We start from the raw sequence: 27,908 nt of genomic DNA on the forward strand, positions 1-27,908 counted from the left end.
GTAGTAGAGTCCCGCAACCCGAAGGTGAGTAAAACTTACTAAACTCTTTTTAAATAAAATTTTCTTTCTACATACACATGCATAATGCATCATGATACATTTTATTAAGATCCTTAGATTAATTTATAGAAATGTATATTTTGAACTCATGAATACGTTGCATAATTGATTGTACTGCAATGAAAATTCATGGATGACCCACTAGTTCATAATGGGAAAGTAAATGAAAAGGAAAGGAATGCATGCATGCAAATGAGCTCATTATGATCACAAAGCAAGGATGCTAAGTAAGGCAATTTTGTGTCTTTAGCATCAATCGTATGTATGAATGATTAAGAGAAAGTCATGAGGAGCTCCAACAAAGAGTCAAGCATATTAGATTTATAATATGTTATGATATGAGATGGGGGAACTACTGACGATAAGAATTACCTTGATGTGATTTTTCTATGTTGTGAAAACATCATGTGATTATTGCATCTCCTTATGCTTGAGTTTAATTATTTAATTATATGTTTTATTCTCCCAAGCAAGCTTTTACTCACTAAACCATTAGTTCATTCCCTTACCTTTGCCTCGCCCTTCAGAGACAAGAGTTGAAAATACAATCAATATATTTAGGGCTATGAGTTTTAAAGGTTATTGTCTCATTATGTTTTAAAAGCTATTTGTAAAGTTTATGAAACTCTTTTTTATAATATGTAATTGTAAAAAGGTTTATTATGCTTGCTATCAAACGTTTTATAATGTAAATAAGATGTTTTTATATGTTTAAAAGCGTTTTATGACTTATATAGGCCATATAAATGTTTATGAAAATAATGTTAAGGCTTACAATGGGAACTAGTGGCTTCTTGCTTACTATGGGAACTAGTGGCTTCTTGTTTACTTGTTCCCGTAGTGAGTAAAGGTCTCGGATTTGGATTGTTACTCCTACCAACTATCAGCTGCATCCAACAACTGAACTAAACACTTCCTTCAAAAAGATAATTGATAGATAACAGAATATCAATCAGTTGTAGTTTATATTAACTCTATAAAATGAGCTATTTATGAGCTGTTATATATTTATTTAATATTTTGATAAAAATAAACTTATTATGACATTCTTTCCATGGGGTAACTCCAAATTTTTTTTATCTACCATTTTCTCAATTGTTTTTCAGCAATTTTTTTCTTTTGTAATTTTGATTTATTAAGCCTCAAAATACAATTTATTTATGTATTATTGGTAACATAATTTTTTGGATAGATTAGAATTTTTTTTCTTAACCTGATTTATTTAGTAACAAAAGCATAAAACTTGGTGGGTGCTAAGATTAAATTCTCACTTTTTCAACCTCTTTATAAAAAAATATAATTCTTTTTGGTAAGATTAGAAATATAAATTAGTTAGGCAGGTTATTCCTCAAATGCGGAAGGGAGGAAAGTAGAATAGACCTTATTAAGGACCAATTTAAAATTAGAATTGAACAAACTTAGCTTTAACTCGAACCGTAAATAAATCAAATTGAAATTGAAGTAGAACTGAATTAGACAGTTTTAAGTCAAATTACTTGTTTTATTTAAAAAATAAAAAAATCTAAATTATTAATTTAGATCAAATCGAACAAAAATCGGGAATGGAGCCTTGAGGTCCAGTTCTGGTTCCAAGCCAGTTCGAACTAAAATCGACTTCGTGGCTGGATCTAAAGTAGGACACGCTTTTTTTCTCAGAAAAAAAATCAAATAAGCCACGTAAGTTTAAAATCTAAGTTTCTGGTAAAATAAGGACAGAATTTTTTAATTATGGCTAAATAGATTAATTTTTAAAAAAAATTAAAATATTATTAGAAATAATAATTTTAATATTAAATAAATTTTATTGATATTTTTTCAATTTTTTAAATTTTAAATAATTTTTAATAATTAAAAATAAGAAAAAAAAATATTTTATTATTAAAAGAATAATATTGATCTTATTTGGTCTTTTTCGCTTTTTCTCTCATTGAGAAATAAAAAATCAGAGAAGAGCACAAATTAGAAGAAAGGCAATCCAAAGAAGAAAAACAATGGAAAGCACATCGGAAATGGTAGCTTTCCCGTTGCTATTGACGCCGATCGAATCCAACTACAGAGTTTGCACTATTCCCTATAGGTTCCCTTCTGATAATCCCAGAAAGCCTACTCCTACTGAGCTTCAATGGATTGACCTCTTCTACAATTCCATCCCCTCTTTCAAGTAGTTTCTTCCTCTTCTTCTTCTCACTTTATCAATTCAGATTACACTATGATCGATTCATTCTTCTGCTTTTGTATTTTCGTGTCTTCTTCAGGAAACGTGCTGAAAGTGATACTACAGTTGCTGATGCTCCTGCCAAAGCTCAAAAGTTTGCTCAAAGGTAACTTGCTTTTTTTTTTTTTTTTTTTTTTTTTTTTTGCTTCTTGCTGATTAAATTTACTAAGAATGAAGTCACTACTCTTTCTGTTATTGCATTATACTTAATCTCGGTTCATATGGGTATGAATTTTTTTTTTTTTTTAAATTCTGGGTTATGTTAGTTTTTGGTAACCAAGTGAAAAAAAATTTCGCTTGGTTTTTCATTTGCAAATGAAATTTCAATTATAGTATTTTAATGAATTCAAAATATACACTTTTTTTTTGGTTAACTATGATTTTATGCATTTCCCATGTTTTTTTGCTAGGTATTCTGAGATCCTTGAGGACTTAAAGAAAGATCCTGAAAGTCATGGTGGTCCCCCTGATTGCATTGTATGATCAATTTCATAAATTCATTTCCCTTTTGTTACCATTTCATCAGGATGATTTTATCTTTACTGCTGACAATTGTTCTCTCTCGCTCTCTCTTGGTGGTTTTGGGGAATGTAGCTTCTGTGCAGACTGCGGGAGCAAGTACTAAGAGAATTGGGATTTAGAGACATATTCAAAAAAGTCAAGGTAATATTATATGAAAAGGAAGTCCTACTTTTAATGGCAGGTGGTTGTTATAGTTTAAATGAAGGAAAGTTGTGGGCTTAGAGGGGGTTACTTGCTTGTTTAGAATAGAGAACAACCCCCTAAATTTCATTTATTGTTAGCGTGGAAGTAAAGGAATTGAAGGGCGGATGAGTGAAAGGAGAGGAATCACTTCTTCTAGAGAACAATTTCCTTGAAAGGAATCACCTTACTCTTGGTTTAGGATATAATACACAGTTGATGTTCTTGTTGTTTAAGATTATGTAAACTACTTGTCTTGTTAATGACTTTCTAGTTTATGCTTGGATTTCATCCTCTTGGGGCCATTGAGAGAATATATTTTGCTCATCAAAGGTGTGATTTCCATTTTTTTTTTTTAACTTGAAGTGACGTTTCTTTTGGTCATGCAATAGGATGAAGAGAATGCAAAAGCTATATCTCTATTTGAGGATGTTGTTTGTCTTAATGATGCTATTGAAGATGGAACAAAGCGTCTAGAGAATCTGGTTAAAGGAATATTTGCAGGAAATATATTTGACCTTGGTTCTGCACAGGTTGGTAATATTTCATAGAAAAGTTTATATTTTTGTGATCCTCTTTTGTTTCTTTCACAAGCTATTTTAGTAACTGGTGGATTTTAATTCATAGCTACATTTATAGAAAAAACTAAACTACTTGTGTTTGATGACTTTACTTGATCTCTTTTTTTCTACTCAGAATCACACGTAATGCATCTTCTCACTTTAATCATCCAAGTTGCTTCTTGACCTTCCTCTTCTTTTAGACACATTAAATTTGAATCGTGCTTTGTTTACTGGAGCATTGATACAATTTTCTCATAGCTTGACTGATGGCATCACCTTCCAATCATTTCTTCAAATGACTGAATTTTTTTTTTTTTTTTTTGGCTTCTGGGTCAAAGTTTTTATTTTGTTTCTGTAACAGGTTTGAGAGTAGCAAGTTTGAGTAAATTCTTATCTTAACAACATAAATAATGTCCAGTCTCCTTCAAATTGAGAACTTGCTGGCTTCTGCTGATAATTTATGTCAAAAAAGTGATCATTTTCAGTTCATCTTCCTCTCTCATGTGCCTATTTTTTTATTTTTTATTTTTTCCAATTTCTGAAGCTTGCTGAGGTTTTCTCAAGGGATGGAATGTCCTTTTTGGCTAGTTGTCAAAATCTTGTCTCTCGACCTTGGGTTATTGATGATTTAGACACCTTCAAAGTGAAATGGAGCAAGAAATCTTGGAAAAAGGCGAGTTCCACATGCCATTTCTTTGTGTCATATCTACTCCTTTTGAAGTAGTCACATATTCAGGGTATCTCCAAAAGAAGTTGGTACTGCCATCCAAGCCAGAAGTAATCCTCACCAATTTCCTTTTCTTTTTGTCACAACAGGCTGTCATCTTTGTTGATAATTCTGGTGCAGATATAATTTTGGGTATTTTGCCCTTTGCAAGGGAGCTACTTCGACGTGGAACTCAGGTTTGTTAACATCTAGAGACATATTTGCAGCCAACCTGAAAGTTGTGTGTTTAATGACAAATGCATACTTTGCTGATGTATTTTTCTGATCAAATTCTACCTAGTCCAAGGTCTTAAATTGTGGTCATGGCTAGTGGTTCTGTGAATTTTTCTTTTTCTAAATAATTAGCTTCCAAAAGATGGGGGCAGTTAGTGTTGTAGTCATAACATCAAAGGAGTAATGGCCTGTAATGGGTATAATGCTACAGTGGCTGTAAGAGCTTCTTTCACCTGTTAGTCCCGAATATTCTTTCTGAAATAGTGTTAGTAGGCCAAAAGCCATAAAAAACTATCATACTGTGTAATTATTATTATTTAATATATAGTTTTTGTTCTTGAACTTTCAAACTTTTCCTAACCAACTTTATATGTTCTCATTTCAGGTAGTTGTTGTCCTCAAACTTGATTTTGAACATTTAGTAGCTTGTTTCACCATTGCTATTTTTATTTAACTGTAAAAAAAGGGCAACGTTAAAAATGTTCAATTTCAACCCCAAATTTACTGATTTTGAACAACCCTCTCTAGTTTGATTTTGAACTGAATTCCCATATATAATATAGGGTCTGTTTGGCATTACTGTTCAATTCTGCTGTTGCTGTTCTAAAATTGCAGATAAAAAAATGTTGTTTTAAAAAAAGTAGTTTACCTATATAATAGAAAGTTGCTGTTATTAGAAAAAGCTATTTGTTATGTGTTTGGTTAAAATTGCAATTTAAACAGCTGTTAGAGGCAAAATGACCAAAAAGGATAAGAAATATAAATATAAAATTTTAATTTTATTAACAATTAACCACTTAATTTTTTTTAATAAATATATTCAATTCATTAAATATATTTAATTTTAAATTTTTTTATTGATAAAATATTAATAAACATCAATAAAATCTTTCACCAATATTTATAAAATAATTATTAAACTAATACTTCATTTACTTAATTAAAAAATATGAAACTACATGTTATTTCATCACAAATAGTATTCATAAGAACTGATTCATTATCTCTATAAATCAAATATATATTTACACAGTATTCATGAAACTAATATTTAATTAAAACAAATTTCTCCAACAACAATATATTGTGATAAAGAGCTCTAAAAATTTTTCTAATACATTACAAGCTACCGCAAAGCATTATTACCAAAAAAAAAAAAAAAAAACAACTAACTCTTTCAAGGTGCTGAAAATATCCTTTCTAGTTAAGGCAATGGATTGCTCTCCTCTAAAGGTCCTCAACTTTGGTTTAGAAATACTCTTCCATCTTCTAATGGTTCCAATTGCAATAACAACTTGGTTGATGCCACAAGCTGCCTATCTAGCTTCGTAATTTCATGGGAAGCCAAATTTCAAAATGAAATGTGAAGTATCAATATCATGCCCTTGAAACAGAAAAGAAAGACTTGGATTAAAAAAGAAAAAAGAATGAAAAAGAAAGAGAGTGCAAGAATATAGGAGATGATTCCAATCTTCCATAGAATATGATTCAATGCAACAGGAATATCATGTCCAAGAGGTGAATTGATTGAGTTTTGGTGTAATCTGATTGAGCTGGTCATAAACTTGCAAGTCTCAGTCAACTAATATCAAACAATTATGTGATTGAACCAAGAGGTGATACCTGAATAATTGATTATTATGGCTAACTCTTGTAGTGTCTTGCAACTTAAATTCAATCCATTTATCTGGCTAAAGAGCTAAAGAGACAAGAATGCATTGATTAAGCTAGCAATATATAAGGAAAGTAATGTCAACTAAACACAATCTTATCTTCAAAAGTTAAAACCAAGTAATAAATTTTTTGATACTCAAATTCTAGTTTTTGATTGGTTAGCTTTACTATATTGGATTTCAATTCTAGTCTGTATTGCTAGGCTGCTGGTACATCAATACTTCCCAGTCATTTTGAACCCAAAGAAAAAGAGGGGAAAAAGTTAGTGGTATAGAATATAACTGCAAACATTTTGCCTTTTCAAAATCTGAATGGGTGACCTATTACATTCAGATTTTGTTTCAAATCTGAATATAACTGAGAACATTCAGATTTTGTTTCAAACCCCAAATCCTATTCTAACATCATAAGACCTCACTCCTCTGGTGAAATGCCTAGAAATTTCCTATCTTTTTGTTTCAAAATTTCCTATTTTACAAGGTTTCAAAACAAATTACTTTACGCATCCTAATGACAACTTAATTAATCTTTCTCATGCAAAGCAGTATCGTAGATTTTTACCCGAAACACAATCAAAAGAGGGGTATAGTCTAACTAATAGGTTTAGGTTTTCAATCCTTCATTTCCACCTCCAAAAGCAACTACCAGTCTAACCCAGGAGAAAATATCATAAATTACACCAAATATAACCAACAAAAACAAATAAGAAAAACCAAAGAAAATATGCGTGATATTAACTTAGCTTCAAAAATTGAATGTAAACTTCGCAATCCCAATACGATAATCTTAACGATACGTTCAGCCAGTGAAGGAAGACTGATAAAACCAAAGAAGTTCTTCTATAAAATATTGAATCTCTAACTTGAAGCAATTTTCATTAACATCTAAAAGAACAAAAAATAAGCTGCCAAAAAAAATCGATGAGCAATACTTATTATAAGTGCCATTCACCCATGCATGAATTAAAGCTGAAATTTAATTAAATGATATGAATAAAAAGGAAGTACTAACCAACAAGTGACCTTGAAGAGTACCACTGCAAAAAGAAAACCCAAAAGAAAACGAGGCCACTAGGAGAGGCATCATGAGCCATGGCAAAAACCATTTAAACAAATGCTAAATTTCACCCCATTCTGAACCGGAATCTTGGGATCAACAAATGCCTAATTTAATCCAAAAATACTTGTATATGAATTCTATTATCATTAAGGGCTCTGAGAAATGAGTAAAATAAGCACAAATTCACTGACCTCCAAGTAAATATAGAAACATATAAACTGAAAATGGTTTCAATTTTCTAGTATATAAGAAGAAATTCAGAGTTGAGAGAAAGGTGAGAAAGAGAAAGGGGTCGTTCACCAAAATGGGATGTTTTCATATCGGCATAATGGTAAATATGATAACATCTTAAGGATATTTTTGTCCATAAAAATACTAAAATATGATGCCCATGTTTTTTCCAAACCTGCTTTTTTAGAAAAGCTGCTTTTTCAAAAATAGAGTTTGTGATGGTTGAAACTCAGTTTTAGCCTTTAACCAAATAGTTGACAAAAATGCTTTTTATATCAAACCTGCTTTTTCAAACGGGCTCATATTGAGTTTATAAGCAGTTCTTTCTATTAAGTTTTGGATTTTGAGAAGTTGCTCATTTAAATTTCTGCTGTCCTCAGATATGAAGGTCAAACAAAATTAAAGCATGTATTTGGTCTAAGTTCTGTTCAGTTTGGCCAGTTAAACCAAATAATTTGGCCCAATAATTGCTAGATTATCTCTCTCTCTCTCTCTCTCTCTCTCTCTCTCTCTCCTCTTTGCTGGTTGTGTTGGCTGCTAATGGCTTGCCTTCTATTTTGGTCTAAGGCCTATTCATTTTGGCCATTTGAACCAAACAATTTGGCCCTATAATTGCTAGATTGTCTGTTCTTTGTCTGTTTACCATCTTAATTTGACTTCCTTTCATATTCTCTTTTGCTCTCTTCTTTGTAGGTTGTGTTGGCTGCTAATGACTTGCCTTCTATTAATGATGTCACATACCCTGAACTGATTGAGATTATATCCAAGGTTAGACAAAGAGAAACTGTTAACACTATGGGGCTTTGCATTCTTGGTTTTATGACTGAAGTGCTCATTTTTAGTTGAAGGATGGAACTGGAAAGCTAGCGGGCATCGATACCTCTAATCTTTTGATTGCCAATTCTGGAAATGATTTGCCAGTAAGGAACAGAAACACTATGTAGAAATTTTATTACTTGTTGATTGAATATATTTCATTAACTGAATGGTGGGTATTTTGCGCTGTATGGTAATTAGGCCCTTGCTTTTCCATTTATTGCAGGTTATTGATCTTACAAGTGTTTCACAAGAGCTAGCTTATTTATCTAGTGATGCAGACCTCGTTGTATTGGAAGGAATGGTAAGTTCTTTTACAAATAATATTGACCAGCAGGCAAACCCACACAATTTGCATTGTTATAATTTTAATATAATATTATATTTTTTATTAAAAATAAATATATTACTTGACAATTAACAAAATATTAGATATTAACTAAATTTTATCCTTATATTCTAATGCAAAATAGAGTAATATCCAAATGCAAAACTATTTTGACATCCAAACAAAATACATCTTTTCAACGATAAAAATAAATAAATAAAAATAAAAGAATAATTTCCTGGAATCCATTAGAAAGTAATTAACGAAAAGTAATGAAAATAACTGTAATATACATTTAGATGTCAAAAAAGAATGGGCAGCCAAAGCTTTGATTATTTGAGTCATTAACCCATAATTTTTAAGAAATATTTTAGTGATAATTTCAGAATGGCACCAGTATTGACATAGCTCACATCAATTAGAAATCTATATTAGCTTCCAAAATGATATTGGCAACTTTGGTTTTCTCATACTGAAGTGATAGAGGGTGGTAGGGGTTCAATTGTTGTTTGTTGACCAAGGAAAAAGAGAGAGCCCCATTAAGATGGCAGGATAGAAAGTTCTAGTGTGTGGCTATGAATGAAATAAATAGGGCCAAATGCTTAATTAAACCCTTCAACTATTGGTCGAAAAACAATGTCCTCCTCATACTTTAATTAGGGCCAATCAAACCCTCTTTCTATTTGAATTTGTTTAATAAGACCCAAAAATTAACACCATTGATTCATGCCAGTAATTTTTTAGTAAAGCTGACATATATGTAAAAAATGAATTCGTATAGAAATAATGGTGGGATCCATTCATTCTTTCTTTTCTCCCCCCATTTGTTTTTGATAGGACAAATATTTGTGGATTATGGTGCAATCAACTATCCTAACAAATCTCATTTAATGAAACGTCCTGTGTAGTAATACAGCAGGAGTGAACTTACATCAGACATTCATAAAAATGGAATTCTGAAAATCCTAAACAAATATGAAGCAATAAAAACGAGGTTGCGATAAAAGACCTCCAATATGCTTGAGAAAGTCTCGAATTAGACAGGGAGGACAAACACCTCCATAATCACAGGTCTTTACTCCCTTAAACCAAAAACCAAACCCATATTAGATAACTCCATTGCTCTTGAGAGAGATAGAAGAAAGCCAAACCCATATTTGGTTTGGCTTGTAGATGAAACCACGATTCCAATAAAGACAAATAAATAAATAAAAGACCAAGGAATTATAAAGTAGGCATGGGGTAGAAGGGATTGAAGGGAGGGGGGATGAAAAAATAGAGGGGAATGAAAGCCAAATCTACTTTCTCACTATAAAAAGAAAGTTGTCTATCTAAAATGGGAATAAAGAGGAGAAAGAACTAATTGGTCCTACCAATTTTTATTTTATAAATTTTCTTTTATATTTGTCACCTTTAACAAATATTTAATGGTATAAAATGACGCTAGTTTTTGGATGTAATTAACTAAGTTCAATTAGTAAAAGGGCTTGATTGGCCCAAATTAAAGTGTGGGAGAAATTGCATTTTGCCTTACAATTAAATGTATTAATTAAGCATTTATATATTCAGTAGAATGTTGAACTCTCTAACAAGTTGCACCTAAACATTTGATGCTTGTGGCAGGGTCGTGCGATAGAGACTAATCTTTATGCTCAGTTTAAGTGTGATTCTCTCAAGATTGGAATGGTAACTGTTTAAGTTATTTTACTTTTGTTTAGTGAGAATATCAGTAAATGAATATTGATTTGTAGGATTTTATTAAATTCATGATAAATCTCTCCTTTTGCATTTTTCTACCGTTTTTTTAATCAGGTGAAACATCCAGAGGTTGCTCAGTTTCTTGGAGGACGGCTTTATGATTGCGTTTTCAAGTACAATGAAGTTTTGAGTTAATAATTCTATTTTTATGTGTACTTTTAACCCATTTGTTCGAAGCCAATTATTCAATTTACATATACTTTAGGTCTTTATCACCTAGAATCTACATCTGTGAACTCCAAAAGTCTTTCCTTCAATTAATAAAGGAGCACAAAAACTGATTAATACATGTGGCCAAATTCATGTGCATGTATGCTTGCCTTTGCCTGCATGGTCACTCGCGTGTCTCTTTCCATTTTCCACTTCTAACTAGTACAGGGAATTGTTGGATGTCAATTTTCATTTCATTTTATTCACAAGAAACTCAGAGTTAAACAATGAAATTAAGGGAGAAACTATCACAGAGAAAAGGAAACAGTTTCTTGTTAGCATTGATGTATCACTTCTTTTTAGTAGGATATGAAGCCATTTTGTTGATACCACAGAGCCCTCCTGGTTTTCCTGTGTCTCTTCATTATGTACCCTTTTTCACCCCATTTTGGTCCCCAGGAATTCTTCACAATGATATAATCTAGCCCTTTTGATGATCCGTATCCAACTGCTGGTACTCCATGATCTAGATCTGTACTACAAGGTCCACTGAATACTCCCTGCGAAACCAATAAACCCAATCCCTTTGTTTAGTGGATGTGTAAAATTTGCATGTGACAGTATTTTCTACTACAAATTCATCAGATGCGTGTGGCATGTCACTGTTCTTACCCCGCTATAGAATTGGAAATCTCTCCCAGAAGCCTCAATAGCCACGCTAAGAGGTTGGTGAGCTAGTGCCTTCAAAAGACTTTCTTCATCATTCTCTGGCACATCATGGTAACCACTGATAGTCACTAGCTCCATCTCCTCCTAAAAATGATAGACGTAGAAACATTAGACAAATTTTACCAATCTTTTGACTATTGAATCTAGTTAGTTTAAACCATAATCTAATACTTGTTAACTAATGGTATCTCACCCACTTTTCTTCACAAGTTCCTTCCTCCATGAGATATGGATAGTCTTCCTCCTTGTGGAGTCCTCCATTGTTGACTATGTATTCGAATGCATAGTCCATGAGGCCTCCATTGCAACCACTATTAAATGCTGTGTCGCAGTCGATCAACTCTTGCTCGGACAGTGAAGTTAGGTTTCCTGTTACAATCTGGTTAATGCCTTCAACAGCAGCAACTGTCGAGAATGCCCAGCAGCTACCACATGATCCTGGGTTCTTTACTGGAGTTACAGCTCCTTTCTTTCTCCAATCGACAGATTTCGGCAAGTCTACAATGTCTCTATAACTGATGTCTTCAGAATTTCCCCTCCTTGGATAGTCTGTATTCAATCCCAGGTATTTGCTCTTGAACACTTCATGAGTGAGGTCTGCAAATTCATTCAATCCCAGCCAGTTGGTAGTAACTTCCCTGTTTCTATGATCAATGTGCTTCGAGTTATCTTTGAAGAACTCAAACAGATGTAGCTTCTCTTCAGTGCATTTATAGATTTTGCCATGTTTTGACATCCGTGATTCGAATAGTTCATTGAGTTTATCAATGAAAGTCAGGTGCTCTAGCGAGTAACCCATGATGGAAAATTCGTGAGCTATAACCGAACAGATGAAGAGAGATGCTGCTAAAATGGTAAAAAGGTAAATGTTTGAAACTAAGAGAGCCATTAAAGTTGAGAAAATTGACAGTGAGAAGAATGAAGAGTAGATGGATGAAGGAGAGGGAGGAGGATGATAGTTATATATAGGCTTGGTTTCATGTATTTTTTGCTTTCAAATGAAGTAGCTGAAAATATTTTTAATGCATAACCAGTCTTTAAGACTGGTTCCCTTTGCATGTTTTGTTCTAAGCGATTTGTAGTTTATTTGAAGAGAGACTTGGAGCACAGAAGCAAAAAAGTATTCATAAACACTTCTAAACAAATTATGAGAATATTCTATGTTAATGAAACAAAGCAAAGAGTTCAGGATTTCTCCATGTCTGACTTAGCTTGGTTTGTTTGGATTAGCTGCACAGCCTTGTATCCGATTCCAGGAGCTTGAATACAATCTTCGTACTACTGAGCTGAGCAGTAGCTCTTATTACCGTAAGTTTAGTGTAATAGTAAGGTTATTTTATTTGTGATATGAAGGATACAAGTTTAAATTATTGAAATAATCGCTCTGCAAAACAGCAATAAAGCTGCGTATGTGAACTCTTTTCATTATGGAATGCCTTCAACAAGTTTTAAGCATACCAAGAGAATAGGAAAAGAGCGCCGCATGTGGCCAACACAAGAGAAATGTAAAATAGTGTAGAATAAGAAGTGAAAAACTATAAATTTCATTTTATATAAAATAAAAAATATAAAAATTTATAAATATTATTATAAATATATATATATAATATTTAATTGAGTATTTATATAAACGTATTCGAGTAACAGATATCTTACATGTAAAACTTAAATCTGATCTGAACTCGTTACAGATATTAAATTCCAAATCCGAATCTGTTTCAAACCTAATTATATATTATCCAAAATCGTTTTATTAGGATTCAGTTAGATCGGATACCTACAAAAAATCTGACTCATTACCATCTCTATTATTAACTATTTTCATTGACCAACGTTGGTGAGGCAGATGCCAATCAACTCCCCTCAGCTCACATTGGCCATTTATTGTTGCTTTGTATATATATATATATATATATATATATATATATATATATATATATATATATATATATATATATGTATTATCTTATTTTACCATCTTCAATTGCCTAATTGAGTGTGCATTAATACATTTAAGGGATTCAATAATTACACTTTTATAAAATTAAGTATCAAATGGCATATTTTATAATATTGCATCTAAAACTTTTTGTATTTTTAAGTAAATAACAAGTTTTAGTGTTTTAAATTTTAATTGGATCAATTTATTAGTTTAATTAACCTGGTAATATTTTCTTTTTCTACGTAAGAAAAAGAAGTTGAAAAAAAAAATATAACTGTTCAATTTAATGTATTTCAATTTTTTTAATTGTCAATAATATTTTTTACTCGTTTTTTAGCAAGTCAAATATAGATTCGACTTATAAGCTAATGAATAGACCAATTCATTAATAAATTCAATTAAATATTTTTACAGTAAATTTCTGAATAAAGGTAAAGTGTTTATGGATGTGAATATATGATATTGAAATCATTTTTAAAAGGGTAAAATTTTGAGTTTAACTTTTTATAAAATTGCAAAGTTGAATTTTGAGTTCTAATCAAAATGTTGCTTCTTGTGTTGTTTGTTCAAACTTGACTTAAAAATTGAGTTAACTCAATTCAAAGATCGGTTTTAAAATGATAAAATCAAAATTTGACATATAGTTGACTAGAGTCATGAATTCAAGAGAAATTTTTATCTACACTTAGAATATTTATATACCCGATCAATATGAAATTTTTATGAATATTTATATGTGAGATTCACTATTGCAATGCCCTAAAAATTTAAAGAAAATAAATAATTTATTAATTGTATTATTTTAAGATTTATTTTATTGTTTAAGGACGCTTTTATAAAATTATTTTGAAGTTCTAAATTTAAATTTTGAATTTTCAACGTACTTAACTTATAATTTTATTATAATATTATTTTATATTAATAGCATAAATTATAAATATATTATTATACTCCAAAAATAAATAGTAACTTAACTATGTGAAATTGATTTTAATTAAAGGTTTACTTTTCATGTATTAAATATATTTTATATTGTTATTTAAATATTATTATTAATTTAATTTTGGTATAGTATTTTGGACTACATTTAAAAAGAACTTTAAACTTTATATAAAGAATAAAAAAAATTAAGGTTTTAAAAGTAAAAAGAAAGAGTAAATGTAAACATAAAAAAAATAAAAAATAAAAATCAAACTCTCCCCCCCTCCAAACACATTCTCTCTCCTCTCCGGCTCTTTTTCTTTCTTTTTTTTTTTTTTCTTTCTTTTCTTTTTTTGTTGAGTCATAACCTCCTTCTTCGGTCACCTTTTTTGGCATTTCTTGATATCAAAATGCTCCTGTCCTCATGGGCATCACATAGATACCAAGTTTGTGCAATATCAATTTCCGATTTGTGCGAATCGAGCTTTGAAAATTTTAATTCCTTTTGACTTCCGAACAAATTTCTCTCAAATCAGAATTTTTCCCAAAAATCTAAGTATACCAACACGTTGTATATTCCGAGAGCTTCAAGATGATACCAATTCGAGAATTTTTTGACACCAAAAAATTTTCGAGATCCACAAGCTTACTGGTGAGATTTTGAGTCTTTAAAGCCGTCTTTTAGTTTAAATAAAATTATTTTTCTAATCCTTTTATACCTTAGGTTTTGTACAGGTACTTTCGTTAGGGAAAAATTCTACCAATTCCCAAGACAGCAATTTTTGTTTCGATGCACAGGCTTCGAGACCTACCTCGAAAATAGGTTGATATTATAGTCGTTCTTACTATTTTTAGATGCCACGAACACATTCTAAGTGTTAGAATTAGCGTAGGTAACCCTAAATGCAAATTCACTTTGCCTTAAGTTAAGCTATAGTTCGATAATGAATAAAATATTCATAGGCTTATGAAATGCAATAATTTCAATTTTAATATTAAGATAATATTATTAAAGACCTTTGGGAATATTTATAGAATTTTTAAAAGTGAATTGGATATTTTTGGATAATAGTGAATTTTAGGCCCTTGAGTTGAAGTTGAGTAATAACACTAGTTAATTAGGTTTGACAAGCACCAAATAGGCATTGTGTTGTATTGTGTTGTGGGCTTAAGGCCTTTGGGATGTTGAGATATAAATTGTATTTTCTTGCAGGGAGGTTAGGTCCTAGGTATAAGGGAAACTCAGTTGAATCTTCAGCACGAACCTAGGAAGTCTTTTGTTTCTTTAATTAATTATTATTGGTCTATTCTTAATAGTTAGTTGGTATATTTGCTTAGGTGATCCAAATCAACCATTTTCTTCTTCTCAGCAAAAACAATAGACATTGGGCTGCACTGTGAGTTAGATATTGATTATTTTTGTAATTTTAATATTACTTATATACTTGGCATGTTAATGCATTGTAAATATATATTTTCATACTTAGTTAAATAAATTAGAAGCATTCTTATTGATGCACATTTAATTATTGTCAATTGTCTGTGATTGCCACCCTGAGGATAATTTGGAACTGTGTCATATATATATATATATATATATATATGATGGATATAGATTAGACGGGTAGTTGCAGCTTGAGCTAGTCTTGCTGGAACCCGGTCCTTATGGATATAGAAAGTTGGGGTTTGGAACAGCTTTAAGCGAAAGTCCACCTTGAGTTGAGCTCACTGATGGATCTTGGATTAAAAGAGCTGGATAGGGGATCAGTTCCCATAGTTATGTATGAAAATGTTAGTTTGGGTGCGTGTGTAGCTTCAAATTATCTTCTTGCTTGAGAATTGCTCGGTATGTATTTCATACTTAGGAATGCATCAGTTTTAGATAGCTATAGAAATTATAATTATAATCAATAACTACAGAAATTATAATTATAATCAATATCTAAACTCTCTAAGTTGAACACTCACCCCTGTTCAATTACTTTTCCCTAGGTGACAGGTGGATATTATTTTAGAGTTAACCTACTTTCTTTCTAGCAGGGAACTTGAAATGGTTAATGTATTAATTGTTAATTTTATTATTCAAATATAGAACTCCACAGTGACTGTAATGGTATTCTTATATTGTAAAACTAATGTATTTGACTTAAGGTGCTTGTGTGATGTTGGATTTAGAGTGAGCTGAGCTCTCCATTTTGATATTGGATGTTGATTTGGTTTGTGAGGTGAGCTAACCTCCCCATGGTTTTATTTGTGATACAGGTTGAGCAAGTTTTCTCCTCATTGAATTTCTCCATTTTATGGCAGGACTTTGTTTGTTTATTTTCTTGATGTTGGGCCTTCCTTTTTGGGCTTTGTTATTGGGTTGCAGACTGCTAAGGCTTACTACAGGTTTTTGGGAGCCTTATGTCAACCCAAGTCCTTTAGTCCAGCCTAGAAATTAGTCCAACCATTTCTTTATAGAGCTTCTGACATATTCTTCCATGGAAGACATAGATTTGGATCTTGGGTAAGACCATGAAGTTACAGAGGAAGCAATAAGGTGGATGTTGAGGGAAAGAGAGGAAAGCCTCTGGTTGAGGCTTTGATCTTGGGAGGAGGATGAGTCAGTGTGGAAGAGTGGAAGACCATGGTTTGATGTGCATGCCTTGTAGATAATGGAGCTCATTAATTGTGAGAAAAGGAAGAAGAGGAGGAGGAGGAGGAGGTAGTAGCTATGGCATTTGTGTTAGGAGTGATGAGAGAGAAAAAGAGGTTAAATATAGTGTTCATAGCTCTATCATAAGAAAAATTATACAATAAGAATGATTTATGTATAACAGTTTTATTATACCCGTTGATGTGGTGGGTCCCACGTAGATCTCACCATGATCAACATTTATAATAAAATCGTTGTATGTACATTAGCTTCACCGAATAAATATTCCTATAATAGGCTGATTTATTCAATTTTTTGTGGGAAGGAGGTTCAATGCTCTTTTAAGCATTTGCTCCTAAGTGTTTTGTTGTCCTCTTTTTCTTCTTTGAAATATAATAACCTCATTATTCAAATCTGTATGTAATAATTAACATATCAAATATTAGAAATTCATTCAATATTAGGTTAATTATATGTAATAATATAACTAATAATAAATTAGTTATATATAATAATATAACTAGAATAGAAGAACTACTACCAACAAAAATAATATCATCTATTCCTAGTAGCTGTCTCCTCATTGGAGTTAATATTGTTTCACAGTTCCTACCCCTTTCTTCCTCAACCTATACTCTTTACCACCTTTAACCTTCTTGACCTCTCCTTTTGACCCCACTCTAACCATTCTTCACTATGTCTGACTATTAAGCTAATGTAGCCAAAATCAATATTAAAGCCATTAATCTTAACTGCCATGACAAAGTCTTGCATCTCACATCCACTATACCATTTACCAACCAGCACAAAAGAACTCTGGTTGGTAAACTTATATCCCAACGCACTTATAGCCTAAATACCACCAAGAAAACTTTAACCAAGTCTTAGCATACTAGATTCAACTTCCATCTTACCCTAAAAAAGAACATCTTTTTTTTTTGTTTGCTTTTGAACATGATGTGGATGCTTAATTTATTATGGAAAATAAACCTTGATGTGTGTATAACCAACTCCTAGCCATCTAGGAATGGCCACCTAATATCTCCCTTGAGAATCTAGATTTCAACATAGTTCCTTTCTGGTTACATGTACATGGCCTCCCACTAAACAACACGAACACAGAGAATGCCAAGAAGATAGGGGATATGGTTGGTTCCTTTATAGAGGCAAACATGACATAAGATGGGTTAGTTGGGCTCTTCTGTTCCTTCGCATAAGAGCCAACATATGCGTTGACCAACCAATCATGCTAGGCTTCCAGAATAGCTAGCCAGATGATGCAACACAGTGGGTAACTCTAAAATATAAGTGGTTGGTAGACTTATGCTTTCGACGTGAAGTTATGGGTCATATAGGGAAAGAGTGCCCTACAGATATCCAACCAACCAAAGAGAATGAAGACAACCAAACTAGACTTCATTTTGGTCCATGGCTTAAAGCACACCCAACTTGTCCTCGTTGCCCTGCAGTACAACGAGGAGTGGATAGAGACTTACCTCTATAACCTCATACAAACCTTGGTTACCTTATGACTGTGAGTTTTTCTTCCCTTCGAGGACTCTTATTAGTACTTGAAAAAGAATAGTTGGGTTCCATCTCCCTTGAGCAAATGAAACTAATGTTGGCTAACCCACCAACCACTTCTCTTTCCCCACCTTATAGCCTTCCACACAAGCTATACACCACCACCCGTCTAAGCTTAAGCCTTCTTCCATGGCAACACATATCTCACAAACCACTAGAAACATTTATAACCACTTAAAAAATACCAACCACTAATAACTTGACTGCAAGAGAAAAAGCCACCGCCACAACCACCACAAAGCCACTGCATCCTCTTCTAAACAACCACCCTCTTCAGATTTTGCTAATTATGGTAAGTTTTTGAACAATGAAGAAACTCACTAGGAAAATTACCTTTTTGGTGATACTTTAGAAAATGAGCCAACCTTGAGCCAAGAGAATGTCAAACCAGAGAAGCTTTTCCCCACTCACCACATCAAAAAGATGTTTGCAAAGCATCTTACATTTATAGAGAATGAAGGAGTTAATTTAGAAAGCTTTTTTCAGTGATTCCCCTACCTTATTTCATATTTTTAGAAAGTTACCTCAAAAAAGCTAGTCTATCCTATCTTTCCACCATGGCCATCATAAGGCCACAAAAATGAGCTCTCTAACCTATATACCTCAAAAGAAGATTTTTAGCTTGCTGAACCTCGAAAACATGCACCACAAATCCCTTAATCCCTATGGACCCTAGGCTTGCAAAACTTAAGACCCTAAAAACTTCTGCCATAAATTAAGATGCTTGGGTCTAATCCTCTCCTAAGCTTAACCCAAACCCCATACCAAAATAACCCAACCCTACTAGCCAAAAAAACCTAACTAAAGACTCCCATCTCAAGGCTCATGTATTATGGGCCAAAAGGAATAAGAGAACCTGGAAGTTAGTCTAGTTGTAACAATCCCAGGCTCTTCTATTGACCCGATAGAAATTATTCGGTTGGATGAAATGGTCCACATGGCATTTGCTATGTTCAAGCCTGAAAGCAGTAACTTGATTTTAGAAATAGTAGAGAAATAATAGGTCCAGCCAACATTGGAACAACATCCCTTATCTAATAGAAATATGTGGAAAAGAAAAGCTAGGAACATGGACGCATCACACATAGGGGTAGTTATCAATGAACTGGACACAGAAGATCAAACAGAACCTCAAACTAGAACAAAACAACCTTATTTCCTCGCTCAAGAGAAAAGAAACAGAGAAGATAACCATAAGAAAACTTACACTATTCATTCCCTTTTTGAATCAGTGGAGGTAACCAGTCAGAAATGGCCCCATTTGGATAAATAAGGATTATTTATTAGAATTTTTAGGGTGTGGGGAATCCCTTAATAGTCCATCATCTTTAAGGGTTGTGTCAAACCCATTCCTTAAACGTAATCTTCATAATGGAGATAAAAAATAAAAGTCCTATGGTGAAGAAACAATTGCAGCTATATGGTTTCCATGACTACTCCATAGTGGATCCTAGAGGGATAATGGGTGGCCTGGCATTAGCATGGAGACACATATGTATTATGTCTATTTTGCATGAAGAGGAATTTTTTTTCCCCCTCCATGTATGTACCAATGACTCTCTTATCAATGCAAGTTGGGATATGCTTTTTGTTTATGGTAGTGCTATTGATAATGTTAGAATTGCTTAATTCTAGTTTTTGATGAACTACAAATCAAATCTGAAGTAGGAGACAATAATGATTGAGAATTTCAATTCCTTACTTAGTTCGTAGGAAAATAAGAGTGGCCGATGTAATTTTAACTATAAAATCATTCCTTTTTAAAATTTGCTTAATGAGATGGGATTGATGGATTTGGGATATATAGGTCCTAGCATGACATGGAATAATTGTAAAGTCGATGCTACTCATGTAAGAGAATAGTTGGACCGAGATCTTGCCACTCTTTATTAACTTTTCCTTTGCTAACATCTAGATGATGTTGGGTTTGACCACCAACCCATCTTACTCTCCTCAAAACCAACAATGAAAAAAGCAAAGCACAGATTTAACTTTGATAGTTGTATGAGAGGGGCGTGAGGCGAAATATCATCCATTAAAATTATATAAAATGCACCAGGTAATGCTCAGGAAAGATGGTGGAGTCACAATGGTCTCACTTAAGTACCACCTCCTTAGACAGCATTTCCTAGACATGCACTTCATACAATCCTAATAGAATCAAACCACTGGTAAGTACCGTGTTCCCATAACACTACCACGGTATTAAGGATTTATGCCACGAAGGCATAGATAGACAGGAGTCGCCACTCGGGTAATAACCGGGACATATTCAGTGTTTCTTCCGAGGGTTATGGATGGCAACTTACTCCTTGCAGAGTTTCCACAACCGTCATTACCATAGCCCAATGTCTAGGTTCAGGGTAGTGGGTGCGTAAGGGGAAGGTGTTAGGCACCCCTTACGCCCGGTCTAACCTCGTTAATTCGAGTGCCAGTCCTCTACTAATGTTTCTAGAAGTCTTATTTATTATTCCTTTATTAAACTTTATCCTAAAAATTCAAATCTAATCCTACACACGCAAGTAATTCACAAAAGGATTTTTGTTTACACACAATTTTTATGCACATGTAATTCCTATCTATGGGGTTGCTAATTATTTAAATGATATTTACCAGATGACTAAAATTAATTTATTATTGAGAATTTAATTTACAAACAAATTCAATTTCAAATAACCCTATGTTTCTATTTAACATAATTAATTAATTTTCATTCAATTACCCTAAGGATAATTGAACTAAGTTAATTATGTACATGTGTAATTTATTCTAATATCACATAAGGCCCAAACAATCACAACCTAATAAAGATTTCTAACATGCAAATTTATTTTACAATTACCAAGTATTAAATTAAATTTATTTTGCATGCAAATGTTAGTTTAATTTACAAACAAGATTAATTTTAATTTATAAAGTATTTATTTAAATTAATTACATGAAAAAGTCAGTTAAATTAAAAATAAAGTTAATTTTAATTTACCAAATAAAAGTTCTATTATTACTACAATTTTATGCCAATGGTTATTTGAAAAGTTTAGAGCTACTTACCTATTGGTAAATGCAGTTACCATTGGGGCAAGCTACCCTTAAAAAAGGGTCTTCTCTTCTAGTGTGACAATAATATTCCTGGCTTACTCCCGTTTAGCTCCATATAAGCTCCACGCAAATGCCCTATTTGGTACTTACCGTAGGGTTACTTAACAATTTTGTTTGTAATAAAAAATAAAGAAACTAAAGAAAATAAAAAAATAAAGAAAATATTAATAATAATTTACATTAGATTCTAACTCTAGTCTCCTAAAGAGTTAAGATTCCTAATTAGTTACAACTAATTAATGGTCTAAGTCTTCTAACATGATCCAAACACTTCATAACACTTCTTGAATTAAAAGAATATAGAAAATAGATCAAATATCAATAAAACCTAAGAAAATACAAGAACATGCATAAATATACAATTTCTAAATTTTGGCAGATTAATAGTAGCAAGAAATCTGATTTTTTAAAAATAGTTAGACATGCCTAAAAATCATAAAAAAATTACAGAAGACAGCCTACATATTATACAATATTATAAAATTTATAAATCAAACAAAACCCTAGCCAAATGGTCTACATAAATTATAACTCTTTTAAGTGACAGAATCGTACTATTTTTTTGTAAAATTCATAACTCATTAACCACAACATATATGAATGTAAAACCAATTGGAAAAGATTCATAAGATTCCGAAGTTAATTTTAGACACTAGATTTACACAAAATTATTAAGGAACAAGGGAGATATGGGCTCCATAATTTGGATATCCTGCAAATCAAATTTTACAGAAACTCTAATTTCAAATAGCCATAACTTACAAAATATTAAAGCTTTTTTAGTGATTCTTGAGCCTAAAATTAATGGAATTTCATGTCGAATATGAATATAATTTTTACAAATTTTTTACAGATTCAAAAAATAAAGAAAAATAATAAAAATATGAGAGACAGAAACTAAACATGTGCAGAGTTGTATATCCCCTCAAATTAAACATGATTACATGATCTATATGAACATATAAAATAAATTAAAGACAAAGAGCATAGAATTAAAATATTGTGTGGTATAGATCTTGAAAAGAAAACAATAAAAACTGACCTTCCAGAAATCTTGTATAAAAATCTTCTTGAAGAAAAGAAAAAACAAGGAAGAACTCAAAGAGTCTTGAATATTTCTAAATTTCATATAGCTCCGAATTTTCTCTTCCTCTTTCCTCCCATCTCCTTTTTCTTCCCTTCTCTAGTAGGGTATTTATAGGGTTTTGGGAGAGAGGTGTGATAGGGTTTGGAGTCTTAGGGTGATAATGTAACACCCTCCCGGTAGCAACTCCGTACATTCTACTGTTCCGGTGACCAGTGTCGGTCCGGACAACTAGAACGTCCGGAAAAATATTTAAACTAAATTGAGGAACCATAATTAACTTAAATATTAATAAGAAAAATTTAGGAAAAATTTTAGAAATAAAATACAACCAAGTTAAACGAGCTGGTGCCCTAGCGATGGGTAACCCAGAGGGAAGTTGCGGTTCTCGCAACTAGGAGCCCTAGACCCGGGGAAAAATTTATAAAATAATTTTTGAGACTCCAGAGAAGGGTCATTGAGGTTCCTATGGCATTAGAATGCCAAGAAAATATTTAGAAAAATTTTTCAATCGGTACAGACAATTTTGACCCGTTAAGCTAAACGGAGGGCATTTTGGTCATTTCGCCTTCAGAGGTGATTTTTGGACGACTTGTCCAGTTGAGTAAATAATTATTATAACATAAAATATGAATAAACATTACTAAAAATTAAATTGAAAATGAGTAGTGATGAAAAGAAAAGAAAAATAAAAAAAAAGCTCATTTATGACATATGATGATGTCATTTAAAGGCTACCACCAATCAAATTTAAACAACCAATTAACTAACTAATAAAAGAGATAAATAAAGACCAAAGAATTAAAAAAATTTTCAGCCATCTTCTTCCTCATTCAGCCGCACCACCATAACCAAGAACCCTCCATTTTTCTTCTTAAATCAAGCTTAAAAATCTCTTAAACCTCTCCCCAAAACCCTAAGTCATCTTCACTAAAATTAATCCACACACCCTAAGGAAGCTCTAGGCAGCCACAAAGAGGAAAAATTTTAGAGTTTTCACAAGTTCAATAAGTTGAGCCAAGAGGTTAGTGCTTACTTATGTTAATATTCCTTTATTTCCATGTTAAGGACTTGAATTTAGTATGAAATTGTGAGTTAAATGAACTAAAACTCATGTGTATGGGTACCATAAATTTCGGCAGCCCTAAGGAAGGAATGAGTCTGATTGTTTTAATGGACTTAGAATGAATTAGAGATTATGTTTAAGGTGTATATATACATATATGATGAATGAAAGTGTTTAACTAGGTGTATGGGTGAATTGAAATGGGAAATTAGGGTTTTGGGAGTGAAAAATTGGACTTGGCTTATGAAATGATTAATGGACATTCTAATGGTCAATTAGTGACCATTTGAGGCAAGTTAATCATAATTTGAAGTGAACTAAAGTGTTACAAACCCAATTGGTAAGCTGCCTAGTGACAGCAGCAATGAGGCTGTGAGTCCAGCCTGTTTGGACTGCCATATCTTTGGCTGTGTAGGTCCAATCGGTGTTTGGCCAATTGGACATGAAACTAGACTTATAATGACACAATTTTTCTGAAGAAACCATGTCCAAAAGACCAAAGCAAGTGGACCAAAAATTGGCCCCAATCCGGATACCCTGCAAACAGGTTCTACAGAATGACCAAATGAACAGTAACTGTTCATTTGGCCATAACTCACTGTAGATATGGTCAATTGACCTGATATTTTTACAGCAACAAGTTAAGACATAGACAAACAACTTTAATGAAGAAACCTACCCTAAATTATGACCATAACCTATTCAACAAGGCAGTGGTAGTTACTATTCATTGTACTGTAGATTTGGTAAATTCTGCAGATTGGAAATCCGGCCAGCTGTAGTTTTTGGACCATATCTGGAGCTACAAAACTCCAAATGGAGTGATTCAAAAAAAGAAATTCAACTAGACAAAATAAGGAACAACTTTCATGTTTACCATTTCCTCAAATTCCCACTGCAACAGTGCTTAATAGAACAGTGAAGTTTAGGTACAAAAACTGAAAATTCTGCTTCCCTTGGTTTAAACTTAGAAACGGTATTAATGCTTAATGCCAACAAGTTTTGAATGCAAAATGTGGTATGTTGGGAGTGTCAAAACCAATGTGCCTATTTTCTATCAAAAAGGCAACATTTTTGTTGACCAATGAGGTGAATAGTGACACCAAAACTTGAAATTCAAAATTTGAAGAATTCAAAAGTATCAAATGCCCTAGTATACCTAACAAGATTGGTTTGGATAGTTTGGCATGCCAATAGGGTTCGGTTAGCAGTACTGCACATGGCATTATGCCATTCTGTGATTTTATGGCTTTTAGCCATTTGATATTGTGTTGAGACTTGGCCTCATGCCTAATATTATTTATAGCTTGTTAGCTGTTCTGTTGCACACCGGGAGATACATATGTGACCGATGGTGTGACGGCCCGAGGTACTTGATACCCAGTGCCAGTTTACCCGTTTATCCAGTCCAGTCGTCCAGTATAGGTTACTTGGGCAACTAAATAAATGAAAATGGATAAAGTTAAAGAAATAAATGAATATAATAAATACAAAACAAATAAGACATATACATTCAATACATATTTATTTTATGCTATTTTCTTTTATTTTATTATTTGCACCACTAAGCATTATTGCTTAGCGCGTTGCTTTTGCCACGCGTAGGTCCTGGAGATACTGATCGAGAGCCCAGTAGACCACAGATTGGGTAAGACCTCCTGCAGCTCTGCATAGTGTCCGCGTCACCTCACCCTCCACAGTGCATTGGTAGGACACTAGATTTCATTTTGATATTTTGTAACTAATTTTTATTTTCTCATATGTAATCGAACTTATGAAATGTATTTTGATGTTTATGTAAATAATGAGAATTGTGTTTATGAATGGAAAAGTGAATGTTTATCTGTGACTTGTACATGACTATTACATGAGCTGAATGATTGAGAAATGAAATTGAAAAATGTTGAGATTTTGATATTGGAGTTTGAGAGTGATGAGATATGAATATTGGAAGTGTTTTTCACAGGTTCCGAAGAACTGTTTTCTCCATTTTTAGCCGGTACTCTGCCGAATTTTCTTTAAAATTTTCGGAACCTCAAATAAATAATAATTTCAATAAATGGCTTAAATAAATTATATTTCATAAACTATATTCAAAACTATGACAAAAATTGATTAAGGTAAAATAGAGTGTGCCGATACACCATGTGACATTGCTTACTCGGATATTCTGTACACGGGTAAGGGGTGTCACATTTAGTGGTATCAAAGCACGGTTTAGGCGTTTCTGGGCCTAGATTGAGTCCATACCATGCATTGCATTTGTAAGAGTTGAGGTGACACTAATGCAGATCTGTTTGTCTTTCTTATTTTGAATAGGATATGGACCCTACATCTCAGAGGGCAGTTGAGGAGGAAGTGGAAAGTCATGCTCCACCTGCAGCAGCTGAGACTGGAGGTATGGGAGAACCTGCTCCGCCAGCTCAAGCAGAGCCTGCTCAGCCTCCACAGGCCATGTTTCAGCAAATAGCCGAATTCTTCAGACAGATGGCTGGAGTAATGCCAGCTCCACCACCACCACCACCTCCACAACCAAAATCACACCTGGAAAAATTGAGAAAGTATGGAGCGGTGGACTTCTTTGGCAAGAGAGAAGATGATTACATTGCGGTAGAATTGGTTGAAACGAGCAGAGTCTTAAAACAACTCCACTGCACCCCAGAGCAAAACTTAGAAGCTGCCATATCTCTATTGCAAGATGATGCATATGAGTGGTGGGATACGATGTCCAGTGAAGTACTGACGGTTATAACTTGGGACTTCTTCCTCTCCGAATTTAAGAAGAAATATGTGGGTACTTGTATACGGAAGAGAGAAGAAGGGAATTCATTAACTCGAGGCAGAGATGTCGGTGGCGAATATGAGAAGGAATTCGTTAGATTAAGCGACTATGGAAGGAGATAGTCCCTAATGAAGCTGAAAGGTGTAAGAGATTTGAAGAGGGACTAAATGACAACATAAAGATCCACTCAACGCCTGGGAATCACAGAATTTACTAAGTTAGTGGAAGCCGCAATAAAGGTTGAAAAAGTAAGAATCGGTGAGCGACTGCAGAAGGGATAGACAGCAGAAGAGGGGCCCGGGTCAGTCTAGTTTATCTCCTGCACCTGGGAAGAGGATCAAGGGTCCATCTGCACAGAGTTCAGGCCAGCCACAAGGTCAAGGTCAGTCTCAGGGGCCCAGGCCATAGTTTACCCCTAGAAGAGGTCAGTCCACACCATCAGTGGGCAGCTCTCCAGGGATGGGGTTCAGGGGACCAGCCCGGCATCTCGCATGTCCACACCGCTTGAAATGGCATAAGGGGAGTGTTGGAGAGTGGCGGTGCTCGCTAAGGTGTGGGTCAACAGAGCATCGCTTGAAGAAGCGCCCACGCAGAACTACTACACTGCTCCAACACAAGCGCAGCACCTACTCCTGCACCACGAGGGGTAGAAAATCTGCAACTGAGGTGTGGGACCATCACGAGGCTGCGTGCGAGCGGCAGAGAGGCCCGACAGACACCACCTGCAAGAGCTTATGCCATTAGAGCTCAGGAGGAGCAAGATGCCCCGGACGTCATCAGGGGTACGTTCTCCCTCTACAATACACCTGTGCATGCATTGGTGGATCCAGGATCCACTCATTCATACATCTGCATCAATCTACCCATAGAAAGGGGGATACTAGTAGGGGAGAGTGACCAAGACATTCTGGTCACTAATCTGTTGGGCCACAGTGCAGTGGTGAACAAAGTATACAAGGGTTGCCCATTAAGGATTCAGGGGTATGAATTCTTGGCAGACCTGATTGAGTTTCCCTTCCACGAGTTTGACGTGATTTTGGGAATGGATTGGTTGTCACGTCATCAGGCAATAGTTGATTGTAAACTGAAGAGGATTTCTTTGAAAACTCCTGAAGGTAATGAGATCACAGTTGTGGAGGAAAGGACAAATTTCTTGTCCAATGTCATCTCAGCCACAGTTGCAAGAAGAATGATGAGAAAAGGTTGTGAAGCCTACCTAGCACATGTGGTGGATACTAGGCAGGCTAAGCCAAACTTGAGTGATATACCCACAGTAAGAGACTTCCTAGAGGTATTCCCTGAAGAATTGCCTGGTTTGCCACCAGAAAGGGAAGTTGAATTTGCTATTGAGACACTGCCGGGTACAGCACCCATTTCCATTGCTCCTTATAGGATGACACCCACTGAATTGAGGGAGTTGAAAACTCAGTTGCAAGAGTTGCTTGATAAGGGGTTCATACGCCCCAGTGTGTCACAATGGGGAGCTCCAGTGCTGTTTGTGAAAAAGAAGGATGGGACTTTGAGGCTATGCATTGATTACCGGCAGTTGAATAAAGTGACTGTGAAG

At 33.7% G+C, this 27,908-nt stretch overlaps 1 protein-coding gene and 1 pseudogene across 1 annotated transcript; one reads left to right on the forward strand and one right to left on the reverse strand.

Moving 5' to 3' along the window:
- The first annotated feature begins 1,952 nt into the window (after window positions 1-1,952).
- On the forward strand, window positions 1,953-10,635 carry LOC110656408 (damage-control phosphatase At2g17340). Its single transcript, XM_021813144.2, has 12 exons — window positions 1,953-2,221; window positions 2,316-2,381; window positions 2,686-2,752; window positions 2,870-2,938; window positions 3,370-3,510; window positions 4,085-4,213; window positions 4,357-4,443; window positions 8,138-8,212; window positions 8,287-8,364; window positions 8,487-8,564; window positions 10,212-10,274; window positions 10,401-10,635. Exons 1-12 carry the CDS (start codon window positions 2,052-2,054, stop codon window positions 10,479-10,481), a joined length of 1,104 nt encoding a protein of 367 aa, XP_021668836.1. The 5' UTR covers window positions 1,953-2,051; the 3' UTR covers window positions 10,482-10,635.
- A 210-nt stretch (window positions 10,636-10,845) lies between these two features.
- Window positions 10,846-12,172, reverse strand: LOC110656407 (cysteine protease XCP1-like; annotated as a pseudogene).
- Between the last annotated feature and the right edge of the window lie 15,736 nt (window positions 12,173-27,908).

The sequence above is a fragment of the Hevea brasiliensis genome, chromosome 4 (genome assembly GCF_030052815.1).
Source record: "Hevea brasiliensis isolate MT/VB/25A 57/8 chromosome 4, ASM3005281v1, whole genome shotgun sequence".
NCBI classification, from domain to species: Eukaryota; Viridiplantae; Streptophyta; class Magnoliopsida; order Malpighiales; family Euphorbiaceae; genus Hevea; species Hevea brasiliensis.